At 41.3% G+C, this 14,918-nt stretch overlaps 1 protein-coding gene across 1 annotated transcript in view; it reads right to left on the bottom strand.

Moving 5' to 3' along the window:
- The window catches only part of wdr17 (WD repeat domain 17), a 169,303-nt gene that overhangs the window by 98,634 nt on the left and 55,751 nt on the right, over nucleotides 1-14,918 (bottom strand). Inside the window, exons 12-14 of the mRNA XM_073048033.1 lie at nucleotides 9,334-9,425; nucleotides 6,619-6,701; nucleotides 2,187-2,273 (exon numbers count right to left, since the gene is read on the bottom strand). Coding sequence (XP_072904134.1) covers nucleotides 2,187-2,273; nucleotides 6,619-6,701; nucleotides 9,334-9,425 — 262 coding nt within the window. The remainder of the gene's footprint in view (nucleotides 1-2,186; nucleotides 2,274-6,618; nucleotides 6,702-9,333; nucleotides 9,426-14,918) is intronic.

Here is a 14,918-nt window from a genome sequence, read left to right as displayed (position 1 = left end):
TCACCCCTATCCTTTCGTGCCCTGACTAGTCAAGGATCTATCAACCTCTGTCTTAAATATACCCTTCTCAAACAAGAGGAAATCTGCAGATACTAAAAATCTAAGCAACACACACAAAATGCTGGAGGAATGCAGCAGGCCAGGTAGAAAAAGAGTCCAGTCGATATTTCGGGCTGAGACCCTTCATCAGGACTGGAAAAAAAAGACCAGGAGTCAGAGTAACAAGGTGGGGGGGGGGGGGGGTGAAGTAAAGAACTGGGAAGTTGATTGGTGAAAGAGATACCAGGCTGGAGAAGGGGAAATATGATAGGAGAGGACAGAAGACCATGGAAGGAAGAGGGAGGAGCACCAGAGGGAAGTGATGGGCAGGTAAGGAAATAAGGTGAGAGAGGGAATAGGAATGGGGAATGGTGAAGGAAGGGGTTGGGGGCAGTGTCAAAACTTCGAGAAATCGATGTACACACCATCAGGTTGGAGGCTACCCAGATAGACTATAAGGAGTTGCTTCTCCAGCCTGAGTGTGGCCTCAGTGCGACAGTAAAGCTGGCTGTTGACTGATATGTCGGAATGAGAATGGGAAGTGGAATTAAAATGGGTGGCCACTGGGAAATACCGTTTTTTTCTGGTAGATGAGCGTAGATGCTCAGGGAAGCGGTCTCCCAATCTACGTTGGGTCTCACCAATATACACAAAGCCACACTGGGAATAGCAGATACCGTAGATGACTGGGTGGAATGGATAATATGGGCTGAAGGGCCCAATTCTGCACTGTACATCTCTATAACTCTCTCTATGAAACAATGGACAAAAACATAGCAAATATTCACTCATTAAACATTCACAGTCCTCTAGGGTAGAGGACACCAAGGAAACATTGTGTTGAATATTTTGTCAAAGTGAGGACAGACTTTGAAACAATGGCAGAAGTCAGACTGCTGGAGGAACTCAACAGGAGCATCTCTGCAGGGAAAGGGATAGTCGACATTTTCAGGGGAAGATGCTGTACTCTCACTGAGCAGGATTTTTCAAGCAATTTTTCTTTTCCACCGGATTACAACATCTGCCATCTCTCATGCTCTTTTGAAACTACAGCTTTTTGTGGGCATTATAACTGCTTTCATTGTGGTAAAACACTTTGTTATGGGAGAATGGAACAAGTTATATTCACAAATTCTGAACATGAACTACTTATAAAATACTGATGGAGTTCTATCAAATCTTTTTGAATTATGTACCTACTTCCCAATCTCAATGCTTCTGGACAGTATTTCCCATTTTAGTCACTTGGCTCTTGGTATTTGAATACAATTATTTATTTTCAGCCAATTAGAGACACCACAGTGCTTGCATTTTATGGCTGCCAGAGTATATTCTGATTGCCTTAGGCCATAAAGATCTATTGTAGGTTCATGAGGTGAAGGGGATATTCCTTCTAATCAAGATTCTGTTTCACTCTGACATGGACAGTCCCAAGCCAGTCTGCAAAAGAAGGAGGGTTGGACATGGGGCTAGCAATCCCATCCCTGTATAAAATCCAGTGCTACAGAATTGCCCACAGGGGCTCCAAAGACCTCACCTTCGGGAGAGGAAGAAAGAACACACCAAGAAGATGGACCACACCTGAGGACAACCTGAAAATCAGGCCCAGGACAGAGTCTCTTGTGAGCTACTGTTGACAGCCCATGTCCCAGTAGGAGTGATTTACTTAATATATTATATATATGACTTAGTTTGAACACAGAGCACCAGAATTGGAACTAACTAATAGTATATAGTCCATTCACCTTTTACACAAGTATTTCTTTCAGTGGACTGGTCGCATTAGTTTCAGTGGTTATATTGCCCTACCTACTCACCAATGATGGTAGCACGTTAATTCATTATACCCACTGTGACCCTGCTTTAGAAATTTGTTCTTAGTTCTCTGTGGTAAACACACATCTATAGTGACAGTTATAGCCTGCACACTTCTTCTGAAGTTTAGTTTTAATAAGCTCAGTTGAGTCAATCGAACTTAGAAACAACATATCACTTCTATGGTTCATGTACATTTAGTGTGAATTGATGGAGTTCTGAATTTTAGGTCTGTATATCTACCAAAGAGGTGACTCGTGTTTTACAGGGATAGATGGTTGAAAATTCAAACCTGTAAGTAAATGAGAAGCCCAATGTAAGGACTGACTTACTTATTATTCTGGCTCCAATCACAGCCAAAAACAGCAGCTGGATGCTTATATTTGTGTAGAACCTTTCCATCAATTGTTCGAATAATGCTGCAATAAATGGCATATCAATAGTAACTGAACAGCAGTATCACAGTCAGAGACCACAGCAGTCAACAAACGATGATGCTCCCTGCCTCTCCCCATCACTGGACAGTAGAATTACAGAGACCACAGCAGTCAACAAAGGACGATACTCGCTGTCTCTCCCCATCACTGTTGCTTTACCTCCTCTTCTTTTCATGTGAGGCAAATATGTAAAACAACTGTGAACGAATTATTTGTAACTTTACAAAATTCTGCAGATTCTTAGGTTGAAAAATCGATTATTTAAGGAAAGAAAGCAGGAGGTGAATCCAGAAACTACCTGAGTCATCAGAGTGCCTTCTTGATTAAACGTATTCCCACCATGCTTCTTGTAAGGTCTCCACTCCAGTCTCCCTGTCCCTTTATCATCATACCTTCTAATGATGATACTTTCCACATCAGTGCTATTGATGCTCTTCCCTTTTTCCTCAACCATGGATTCAAAGAGAAGTTAACTCAACACTTTTACAACACACACAAAATGCTGTAGAAATTCAGCAAGTTAAGCAACATCTATAGAGGGGACTAAACAGCTACAGCCTGTAACATGATTAAGTGCTAACTGTCCTATTTCCACTCTATGATCCTCACTGCAGTTTTCATACCGCCAAAGATCAAGGCTAAGCAGGGACTCGATGCATTGAGTGCCGCAATCAGCAAATAGGAAAGATGCCTTTCTAATCATTTTTGGGGACTTAACTCTTGTCTGCTCAATTATCAACATATCACCTGCAGTATGAAGGGTTCCAACACACTCAAGCACTGTTACACTATGATTAAGAATGACTACTGTTCCATGCTTATGACTGCATTTCTGGAAATCTGATCACTTGGCTGTCGTCCTCCTACTTGCATACAGTCCGAGGCTAAAGAACAAGGCTTCAGCGGTAAGGACAACAAAGAGGTGGTCACCAAAGGCAGACAAGAGGTTATCGGACTGCTTCGAGACTGTAGACTCGGCTGTGTTTAAGGAGTCATCAGAGGATCAGAACCAATACACCTTGGCTGTCACAAACTTTATAAAAACAGTCTTAGATGAGTGTTACCCTACAATATAATTTGAAACATAGAAACATAGAAAACCTACAGCACAATACAGACCCTTTGGCCCATAAAGCTGTGCCGAACATGTCCTAACCTGAGAGACTACCTAGGGTTACACGTGGCCCTCTATTTTTCTGAGCTCCATTTACCTGTCCAGGAGTCTCTTAAGAAAACCTATCGTATCTGCCTCCACCACCATCGCCGGCAGCCCATTCCACTCACCACTCTCAGCATAAAAAAATTTACCCCTGACATCTCCTCTGTACCTACTTCCAAGCACCTTAAAACTGTGCCCTCTCGTGCTAGCCATTTCAGCCCTGGGAAAAAGCCCCTGACTATCTACACGATCAATGCCTCTCATCATCATTTACACCTCTATCAGGTCACCTCTCATCTTCCATCACTCCAAGGAATAAAGGTCAAGTTCACTCAATCTATTCTCATAAGGCATGTCCCCTAATCCAGGCAACATCCTTGTAAATCTTCCCTGCACCCTTTCTGTGGTTTCCACATCCTTCCTATAGTGAGGTGACCAGAACTGAGCACAGTACTTCAAGCGGGGTCTGACCAGGGTCCAATATAGCTGCAACATTATCTCTTGGCTCCTACACTCAATCCCACGATTGATGAAGGCCAATGCACTCTATGTTTTCTTAACCATAGAGTCAATCTGCACAGCTGCCTTGAGAGTCCTATGGACTTGGATCCCAAGATCCCTCTGATCCTCCACACTGTCAAGAGTCTTATTGTTAATACTATACTCTGTCATCATATTTGACCTACCAAGATGAATCACCTCACACTTATCTAGGTGGAACTCCATCTGCCTCTTCTCAGCCCATTTTTGCATCCTATCAATATCCCACTGTAACTTCTGACAGACTTCCACACTATCCACAACACCTCCAACCTTTGTGTCATCAGCAAATTTACTAACCCATCCTTCCACTTCCTCATCCAGGTCATTTATAAAAATCATGAAGAGTAGGGGACCTAGAACAAATCCCTGAGGCACACCACTGGTGACTGATCTCCATGAAGAATATGACCCGTTTGCCAACCACTCTTTGCCTTCTGTGAGCAAGCCAGTTCTGGATCCACAAAGCAATTTCTCCTTGGATCCCATGCTTCTTTACTTTCTCAATAAGCTTTGCATGGAGTACCTTGTCAAATGCCTTGCTGAAATCCATATACACTACACCTACTGCTCTGCCTTCATCAATGTGTATAGTTACATCCTCAAAAAGTTCAATTTGGAGTCCTTCCCAACCAAAAGCCTTGGATAAGGAATGAGATCTGCAATCTGCTGAGGCCAAATCAGTGGCATGCAGGTTGGGCGACTAAATAAAATAACAGAGGTCCAGGTATGATCTCCAGATATGATCTTTCTCCTATTGAAGGCACATTCCCATACAATCATAGGAATTGAAATTCCTGTCTTTTTACCTCCAAACACCAATTCCAGGAGATCCAGCAACAACTTGAATCTTTTCTAATTTAGTTCTCACATTGTGGTCACACCTACATTTGGAAAATCAGCTATAGGTCGGGTGACCACTTTCCAGAGTACCTTTCTCGAATTGCAAAAATAATTGATCCCCTGTCTTCTTTTTATAGGAGAGCATCCTTTCCTTTTTGATCTCTGGAAAACTGAACCACTCACATCTGAAGTCATTCAGGTAGTTAATTTCTCCATTATTAAACCTTTTTCATCCATCCTTTGTCAGTGGGAATGTGGGCTGGGATGCTTTTCGAAAAACATTCCCTCCATTTCTTGACATGGAGGTGGAGAGGAAGAAAGAAATGGGAAGATATCAGGATATCAACTTTGAAAGACGGTAAGGTTCTGGAACAGCAAATTTTCTCATTATCCAAAGAGGTAAATTAAGGTGCTCTGATATATTTAAAAAGAAGGCAGAAATTGATTTTTATTTTAAAATTATTTTTATTTGTGAAATCAATGTTCATTTTCTAGCAATTATTCATTAATTTGATTGATTTGAACCTATTTGAATTTCATCAATATGAATTTTAGCTTCAATAAAATTATAGCTGTGTAGTCAGACAATGACATTATAAGTAAAATCTATATATGGAATATGTCAAAATATAAAAACTTCATGTCATAATATAAAAAGTAAATAGCATGAAGCAATTAATTCATACTTGGTTGTGATATTAGCAAAATAATTGAAAAGTACCTTTGGCCTTTAGTTGAGTAATTGCAGTACACACATTAATGAATTCTAATTATTAATGATGAAAATGTCTGAATACAAGGCAGGATGGAAGTTTATTAGGGTAAGTTAATGGGACTCTTTCACTGGAGAAAACAAGGTTAAGGGTTTAGATAGACTTGATACAGAGAGGCTGTTAACACTTGTGGGAAGAGTTTAACTGAAGGCCATTGATATAAGAAAGTTACTACGTCATCTGGGAAATTATTCAAAAGAAATTTCTTATCCAAAGGTTGATAAGAATATGGAGCCTTCTGCCATAGAAAGTAGTTGAGGTAAGTGACTGCAGTGGCATTTAAGGAGAGCGTCAAGGGAGAAGGCAATAGAGGGTCATGGTGGTAGACTTAGATTAGGAAAGTCAGGAGAATGCCTGAGTGCAGCATGGATGAGTTGGGCTGAATGCTTCTGTGCTACAAAGCCCATCAAACCTAACTTCTAACATACACTCAGTGGCCACTTTACTGCAAATATCTAAACAGCCAATCATGTGGCAGCAACTAAATGCATAAAAGCATGCAGACATGGTCAAGAGGTTCAGTCATTGTTCAGACCAAACATCAGAATGGGGAAGAAATATGACCGAAGTGACTTTGACTGTAGAATGATTGTTGGTGCCAGATGGGGTGGTTTGAGTATCTCAGAAACTGAACTCCTGAGATTTTCTCGCACAACAGTCTCTACAGTTTGCAGAGAATGGTGCTAAAAACAAAAACATCCAGTGAGTGGCATTTGGGCAAAAGCTCCTTTTTAATGAGAAAGGTCAAAGGAGAATGGCCAGACTGGTTCAAGCTGACAGGAAGGCGATACTCACTAAAATAACCACGCGTTACAACAGTGGTGTGAAGAAGAGCATCTCTGAATGCACACCACGTCAAACCTTGAAGTGGATGGGCTAAAGCAGCAGAAAACTAGACTGGGCTCTATCCTGCATCTAACAAAATGGCCACTGAGTGTATCTGCATTCTGTTTACACCTCCATATGTTTCTGCATTAAATAAAAAGTGAATAATGATAGAAACATGACTTACCAGAAGCCGTCCCCACTACACGTTGCAATCCTTTTGGAATCTTTGTGGCTCCAAGCAATGCAGAAAATGCCATTCTTTCCATGCTTTAAGGAATAAAAGAAGATACTTACAGGTAGAGCCATTATATTGGCAGGATGTTCATTCAGACATTGAAACAAAAACTGAGCACACTCCCACTATAGAAATAACATTGAGTTGTCTAGTATTTGGAACCGTGTTTTTGAAAGCAATATTATTCTCATGTCCTCATGGAGTTATCTCCCTCTTTCAAACATTCATAAGGCCAGGCATCACTGGCAAGGCCTCCAGATATTGACCATTCCTAAATTCCCTCTAGGTCACTTTAGAGGGCAGTGAAAGCTTTGGGATGTGAAATAAATGTAATTCTTGGAGTCAATAGTTTCATTTAGTATCAGAGAAGTGTACACAATAGTCACAGAACACTACATCATGGAAGAAGGCCATACAGTTCATCTAGCCCATACCATAATATTATGCTTTGTCCTATCCAACTGCCCCCAGACTACAGACCTCCCGTCCAATTTCTCTCAAAAGCTGAAATTGAACCTGCATCCAGTACTTCTGCCAGCAGCTCATTCCACACTCTCACCATTCTCTGTGTGAATAAGTTCCCCTCCATGTTCCCCTTACACTTTTCACCTTTCACCCTTAACCCATGACCTCTAGTTGTTGCCTCACCCAACCTCAGCCTGTTTGCACTTACCCTATCTATAATTTTGTATATCTCTGTCAAATCTCCCCTCATTCTCCCATGCTCTAGGGAAAAAAGTCCTAACCTATTCCCTCCAACTCAGGTACTCAAGTTCTGGTAAAATCCTTCTAAATGTTCTCTTTACTCTTTCAGTATTGTTGATATCTTTCCTGTAAGAAGGTGACAAGAACCACAATTAATTCTAGGCCTCACCAGTGCATCATACAGCTTCAAGATTACATCCCAGTTCCTGTACTGAATACATTGATATATGAAGGCTGGGATTCCAGACTGGGAAAAATGGATGGAGTTCCATCCCTGAAGTGTATTAGTGAAGCAGATTGATTTTTAACAGTAGTCCATGGTAATTTCATGGTTCATCAACACTGAAAGTTGCTTTTTATTCTAGATTTTATGCAATAACAAAAATTTAAATTCCTCAGCTGCCATATCCAATTTGAACTCAGGTCTCTGATCAAAAGCCTGGGCCTATGCAAAATAGCCCAATTGGCTTAACAGTTGTGCTGATGTATAAAAGAAATCAGAATGCAGCACTAGAGCAACAGGGCTTCCGCAAATTTAAATAATTTCTAATTACTGTTTAACTGTCTATTATACACCAATGTTGTCTCTGTTTTCAAATACAGAACAGTACAGTACAGGAACAGGCCCTTTGGTTCATATTGCTGTGCTGAATTAATTCAAGTTTCAACATTCAACATTGTTTATTATCATTCATCAGTACAAACGTGCAAAAGAGAAAAAAATTATTGTTATTCGGGATCCATTACAGCACAAAAAAACACACAATAAGTATAAAGAACAAATATGTTCACTGCTTTTTTAAAATGCTGCATTGAATTAACCAGTAATTTAACATATAACTAAATTAACTGCACTACTGCATTAAAGTCTTGGGCGCATATATATATATATAGCTAAAGGACATAAGACTTTTGCACAGTACTATATTTTTCAATGTAGAGCAGAGAGCGAGGTTATAAATCTGGCAGGAGCCAAGGATGTTGGGAATGGTGAGGGTGGAGTGCCACGGGAGGGGTGTGGGACAGGTGGCAGAGAAAGAGTCCCTCAGCTGGAGGTGGTGAGGGTGTGGACACACCCATCCCTGAGACACCAGGCAAGGACATTTGATTCCAACAATTGGTTTATTGATCATTACAGAATGTCTCTCTGGTGCTTCCCACTCCCTCCTATCTCCCTTCCTCTTTCCCCAGCTACGATTCCCCTCTCCCTGCCCCCTTCCCACTCTCAGTCCACAATAGAGACCCATATCAGAATCAGGTTTATCATCACTCACATATGTCATGAACTTTGTTTTTTCTGTGGCAGCAGTACAGTGCAATACATAAAATTACTAGAAGCTGCAATCAGAAAAGCATATAAGAATAATTAGAGTAAAAGAGCTTAAAACGGTGCTGCTTACTGAAGTACCCATGGATGTAAATCAGCTGTAGCAGTCCTAAAAGTGAATATTTACTGATTCCTATCAGAGCTGCATATAAAGGGTCACAGCTTTCCAGCACCAGCTTAGATCAGATTGGGATCTTCCTATGTGCAATTTACTGCTGTATTTCCTTCCATTACAACACTTCAAACACACTTAATATGTTGGGAAGCATTTTGGAATGTAAATCAACTTTTACCTTCTGTTGAAGTCACATCCATATGAATGAACCAGGCTTCACTTGATCCTTCACATAGCTTCCAAATTTGATGAAAGGTCACAGACTTGAAACTTGTTCTCTGTGCTGCTTGACTTACTGGGTATTTTGAGAATCTCCTGCTTTTATCTTATTCCTTTTGGGAGTATTCAGTCACACTACAGTACAATATAAGTCAGGTGGATCAGTCCTGAGATCAAACCTGCTCCTATTTCTAGTGTTTTGTTTTTAGAGGGACATAATGAGGCTTCAATAACCACAGTCAATGCTAAGATATCAATAAGCATTCACAAAGGGAGAAGATAAAACCTGGAAACTTACCTCATTAAATCTAGTAATTGTTTTCCCTTTAATCACATCCCATATGAAAGCTCCGTTCCGTGAAGTTGCACCTGCGATGCGATTTAGGTCACCTTAAGGTTGAAAGGACAATTACATGTTGCTGTGAAACAGATACCGCTCACCTTTAAAACAGCGTATCCAATTATTCAGCTGTTCTTGAACTCTATGCCATCTAACCATCCAGAACAACGCATCATGTTGACATGTTGCCATTTCATTCTTAATCAAATCATCAAAAAAACTCAATCAAGTTCCTAAGACATAACCTTCCGCACACAAAGCCATGGTGACTCCTCCCTAACCAGCCCATCATTTCAGATATAAGTTTATCTTTTTCCTCAGAATGCTGTCCAGTAACTTACCTACCAAAGATGACCTAAACTTCCCAGGTTGTTCCCAGCCACTCTTCTCAAATAAAGCCACAGCATTCACTGTGCTCCAAGTCTACAGGCAGCTCATCGTGGCTAACAATAACACACATATCTCATCTAGGTCAATTTTTTTCTAACCTCCCACAACGTTCTTGGATATACCTGGTCAGACCATGGAGAGTTATCTACCTTCATGTCTCTTATGACATGCAACACCTCCTTCAGTGTAACATGGACTATCCCCAAGACCTCAGCATTTATTTTTCCTAGTTCCAAGGTATTTTTTTATTATGTTTTGTAACCATAATACATTAAAGGAAGACACGGGAGTCTGACAATGCGTGTCTAACTTGGTGTTTACTTTAAGTGAGGCATGCACATGTCACGTGGTAGCGTGCTGACGTATTCAGTCATGATACTATGTGATTATCATTATCTCATCATCAGATTTTTTATAGACACCATGCAGATTAGTGCTCTTTTTAAAACAACAACTTGACTTTTTATCTTTCTCTCTTTGAGCAATTCATTTATTTTTATCTGCCTGACATGCTCTTTGTATGTGTCCTACTTTCTGATATTTTCTGCAAGTTTCACATTTAAACCTACGTTTATTTGCGTATGTGAGCCCCTGCCCTGACAATAACACAAGTTATTTGGCCAGGCTGGATTCTATTTAGATCCTGCACTTTTATTCACACTCACTTTCATTCCTGACTGCAACTCAATTGCATCTCTGTCTGGATTTTCCATTGAAACTACGGTTTCAACTGCTTTTTTGAATGTAAGTTGTGCTTCAGTTGGAAGCCATTTTTGAATGCTTTCTTTTAAGAGTCCTCATACTAAATGATCTCTCAGTGTATCATTAAGCCCATTACTGAAGTGACAATGTGCAGAAAATCTCTTCAGTTCAGCCACATAAACTGAAATGGACTCCACTTCTTTTTAATTCCACTAATGAAACCTGAACCATTCTGCAATCAACAATGGCTTTGGCTCCAAATTTTCCTGCGTCATTTTGACAATTTCATCAAAGCTCACTTCTGCTAGTTTGGTTCAAGCTTTGAACCAAACCTTATGCCTTTAAACTCAATGCACTCAGTAAAATTGTTTTTTGTTTCTCATTGGCTATTTCATTTGCTTCAAAATTTTGTTGAATTAGCTCAGTATATAAAATCCAGTTATCTTTTTGTGAAATCAAACATGTCTATTTTCCAATGTAGCCAGCCATTTTTGCTCTTTTTTTATGATTATTATCACCTGGTACTCACTTTTTGCGAATCTGTGAGTTCTTCCACTTTGAATTTTTTTTTAAACTCAATCATGTCTTCTGTTCTGCAGAACATGAGCTGTGCTGCTTTTAAAAAAAAAACTTGACAGTCTACGTATGTGCTGGGCTTTTGTTTTTAATTCAACTGTTCCTTGCTGCTCCTATCCTCTCTCTAGTTGCTCTTTTATTCCTTAATATATTTACAAGAACCACTAGGATCTTCCCCTGCCAACATTATCCCACAACTCCCTTTTTCAAAACTCAAGATTGTTTAATGTATCTCCTGTACACAAATGTAAAATAGAATGAATACTCCAGATCCGTTGCAGCACCAAATAAAAAAAACACAAAAGAACAAGAACAAAGTAATAAAAAAACACAATAAAGATAAATACTTAAGATAGCTTATACACATACATTGACTGTATGTCCAAAAGGTGACACTAGGGTGTACATAAGGTGACTAATGGGAGATAATAAAGTAGTGGTGGAGGTGTTGATCAGCATCACTGCTTGGGGAAAGTAGTCCCACAAGGATTGGTTCTGGGACCTCTACTTTTTGTGATTTTTTTAATTAACGACCTGGATGTGGGGATAGAAGGGTGGGTTGGCAAGTTTGCAGATGACACAAAAGTTGGTGGTGCTGTAGATAGTTTAGAGGATTGTTAAAGATCGCAGGGAGACATTGATAGGATGCAGAAGTGGGCTGAGAAGTGGCAGATGGAGTTCAACCTGGAGAAGTGTGAGGTGGAACACTTTGGAAGGACAAACTCCATGCCAGAGTACACAGTAAATGGCAGGATACTTGGGAGTGTGGAGGAGCAGAGGGATCTTGGGGTACATGTCCACATATCCCTAAAAGTTGCCTCACAGGTAGGTAGGGTAGTTAAGAGAGCTTATGGAGTGTTAGCTTTCATAAGTCGAGGGATAGAGTTTAAGAGTCGTGAGGTAATGATGCAGCTCTATAAAACTCCGGTTAGGCCACACTTGGAGCACTGTGTCCAGTTCTGATTGCCTCACTATAGGAAGAATGTGGAAGCATTGGAAAGGGTACAGAGGAGATTTACCAGGATGCTGCCTGGTTTAGAGAGTATACATTATGATCAGAGATTAAGGGAGCTAGGGCTTTACTCTCTGGATAGAAGGAGGATGAGAGGAGACATGATAGAGGTATACAAGATATTAAGAGGAATAGATAGAGTGGACAGCCAGCACCTCTTCCCCAGAGCACCACTGTTCAATACAAGAGGACATGGCTTTAAGGTAAGGGGAGGGAAGTTCAAGGGGGATATTAGAGGAAGGTTTTTTACTCAGAGAGTGGTTGGTGCATGGAGTGCACTGCCTAAGTCAGTGGTGGAGGCAGATACACTAGTGAAATTTAAGAGACTACTAGACAGGTATATGGAGGAATTTAAGGTGGAGGGTTATATGGGAGGCAGGGTTTAAGGGTTGGCACAACATTGTGGGCCGAATGGCCTGTACTGTGCTGTATTGTTCTTTTTTTGTTCTTTGTAACTGTTTAGAGTCTGGTGGTCCTGGCATGGATACTACATAGCCTTCACCCTGATGACAGTGGGACAAACAGTCCAAGAGCAGGGTGCATGGGATCCTTCATCATGTTGCTGCCCTTTTTCTGACACCTTTCTATTTTATTTATTCATAGATAGATATATATATATAGATGTATGTCCTTGATGGCAGGTAGGCTGGTGCCGGTGATGCTTTCAGCAGTTTTGACTACCCGTGTAGAGCTGTCATATCGACTGCAGTGCAGTTTCCAGACTGACAGGAATGCAGCTTGTTAAGATGCTTGCTGCCACGCAGGTGTAGAATGACAGGAGTCCAGCTCTCTTCAGCCTCCTCAGAAAGTAGAGGTGGCAGTGAGCTTTCTTCACTGTGTAGGATGTGCTCTGGGACTATGGGAGCTTGTGTGTGATGTGACTCACGGGAGCTTGCTGTGCCACCAGTGTAAGGGGGGTGTGAATGGTACGAGTTCTCCTGAAGTTGATAACCTTCTCCTTTGTCTTGTTGACATTAAGGAAGCGGTTACTTGCTTGGCAACAGGCCTCACTCTTCCTCTTCCTCTCTGAGGGGCATCTTAATTGTTGTTGGTAATGAGCCCCAGTGCTCATTAGGGAACTTGACGATGTGATTGTTTGGGTGTCTGGCCGTGCAGTAACGTGTCAGCAATGGGTTCAGCTCATGGCCCTGGGGGAGCACTCATGTTGAGGATGATAGGGAAGGAGGCGCAGGTTGAGCATCCTGACGATCTGACGTCTGTTCATTAGGAAGTCCAACACCCAGTTGCACAGTGGTGCTTTAGACTGAAGAATAGGAGTTTGTTCACCAAGTTCTGTGGGACAGTAGTGTTGAATGCTGAACTGAAATCCAGAAACAGCTGTCTAACACAAGTGACCTTGTTTTCCAGGGGTATCAGGGTCAGTTGCATGACAGATGCTATGGCATCTGTCGTAGAATGGTTCTGTTGGTAAGCATATTGGGTGTCCATTGTGGCAGGAGTGGAGTTGTTGGTATGTGCCATTAACAGCAGTTCAGAGCACTTCATGACGACTGGGTGGTAGTCACCTAGTTCTGAAGTTGCTGAGTTCTTTAGCACAGGGATGATGGTGGCTGATTTGAAGCATGTGGGGACAGCAGCCTAGATGAGTGAAGTGCTGAAGATGTCCGTGAAGATGTCAGCGAGCTGGTGCGCACACTCCCTGAGTACTTGGCCTGGGATGTTGTCTGGCCTGGCTGCCTTATGGGGTTGACTCTGCAGAATGCTTCTCACGAATGCTGTTATTACAGACAGTGGGCGCTCCTGGGAGGAGAAGGGCAGCTTTTGTGGTCAGCATTGTGTTGTATGCCTCAAAGTGTGCATAAAGGTTGTTTAGAGAGTCAGGGAGGCAAGCATCACTGGTGCAATTGAAGCTGTTTTGCCTTGTGTTGTTAGTAATGTCCTCAATGCCCAGTCACATATGCCGGGAATCGTTATTGGCCTGGTGTTTCTGAATTTTTTGTGCAGAGGCAGCTTTTGCTTTCTTGGTGTCGGAGAGCTGTTCCGTCACCAGACTTGAAGGCAGCTCTCCTGATTTCCTTCTCAAGTACACTCCTGCATCCCCATAATCCTACAGGGATCCACTTGACACCAACTGCCTGTACTTGACTCAAGCCTCGTTTCTTTCCTGGGCCAGGGCCTCAATAGCCCTCATTATCCTGGATTCCCTATTGTACATCTTACCCTTCACTCTGCAGACCTTAAGCTCTCACTATCTCACCTTTAAAAGCATCACACTTTTCCAATTGTCCACTTGCCCAAAAACAAACTTACTCCAATCAATCTTTGCAAGCTCCTGTCTCAGACTGTCAAAATTTACCATGCTCCAATTTAGAACCTGAACCCGTGGACCAGTTCTGCTCCCTTCCATCACTTGTTTCAAACTAATAGATCTGCCGACTTTTCCCCTTCATTATGTTTTCCCTGCCTCTGAAACATTTTATTGACTTTCATTGTGTGTAACACATTGATTTTTTTTAAATATTGATACAAACACACTTTTGATGAGTGATAGATACACAGACAGCATTTTCTTGTGTTTACTTGAAGGATGCAGCACAGAATGAAGACAGTCAGCCTAGCAGAGCAGAGGTAACACTTCAAAAGTAATATGCCTACATCCCCGCGTCATCGTATAACTTAAAAAAAATGCTATCTTGTGAATATTGACATAATTTGCCTTTGAACTGTACTACCAAGAGTGTTCTCATCGCTCATTCAGAATCTACATTCTGTAGCATAGTAACACACCGATTAATCTTATTTTCCAAATAACACCTTTTATTTTTCTGCCAATCCTTTGGTTACTCACTCTGAGCTCACTGTAAACAGTTTTCCCTAAGCTCTAAGGTCCTTTACTCTTTCT

The sequence above is a fragment of the Hemitrygon akajei genome, chromosome 6 (genome assembly GCF_048418815.1).
Source record: "Hemitrygon akajei chromosome 6, sHemAka1.3, whole genome shotgun sequence".
In the NCBI taxonomy this organism is placed as follows: domain Eukaryota; kingdom Metazoa; phylum Chordata; class Chondrichthyes; order Myliobatiformes; family Dasyatidae; genus Hemitrygon; species Hemitrygon akajei.
This window is presented reverse-complemented; position numbering and strand designations above follow the sequence as displayed.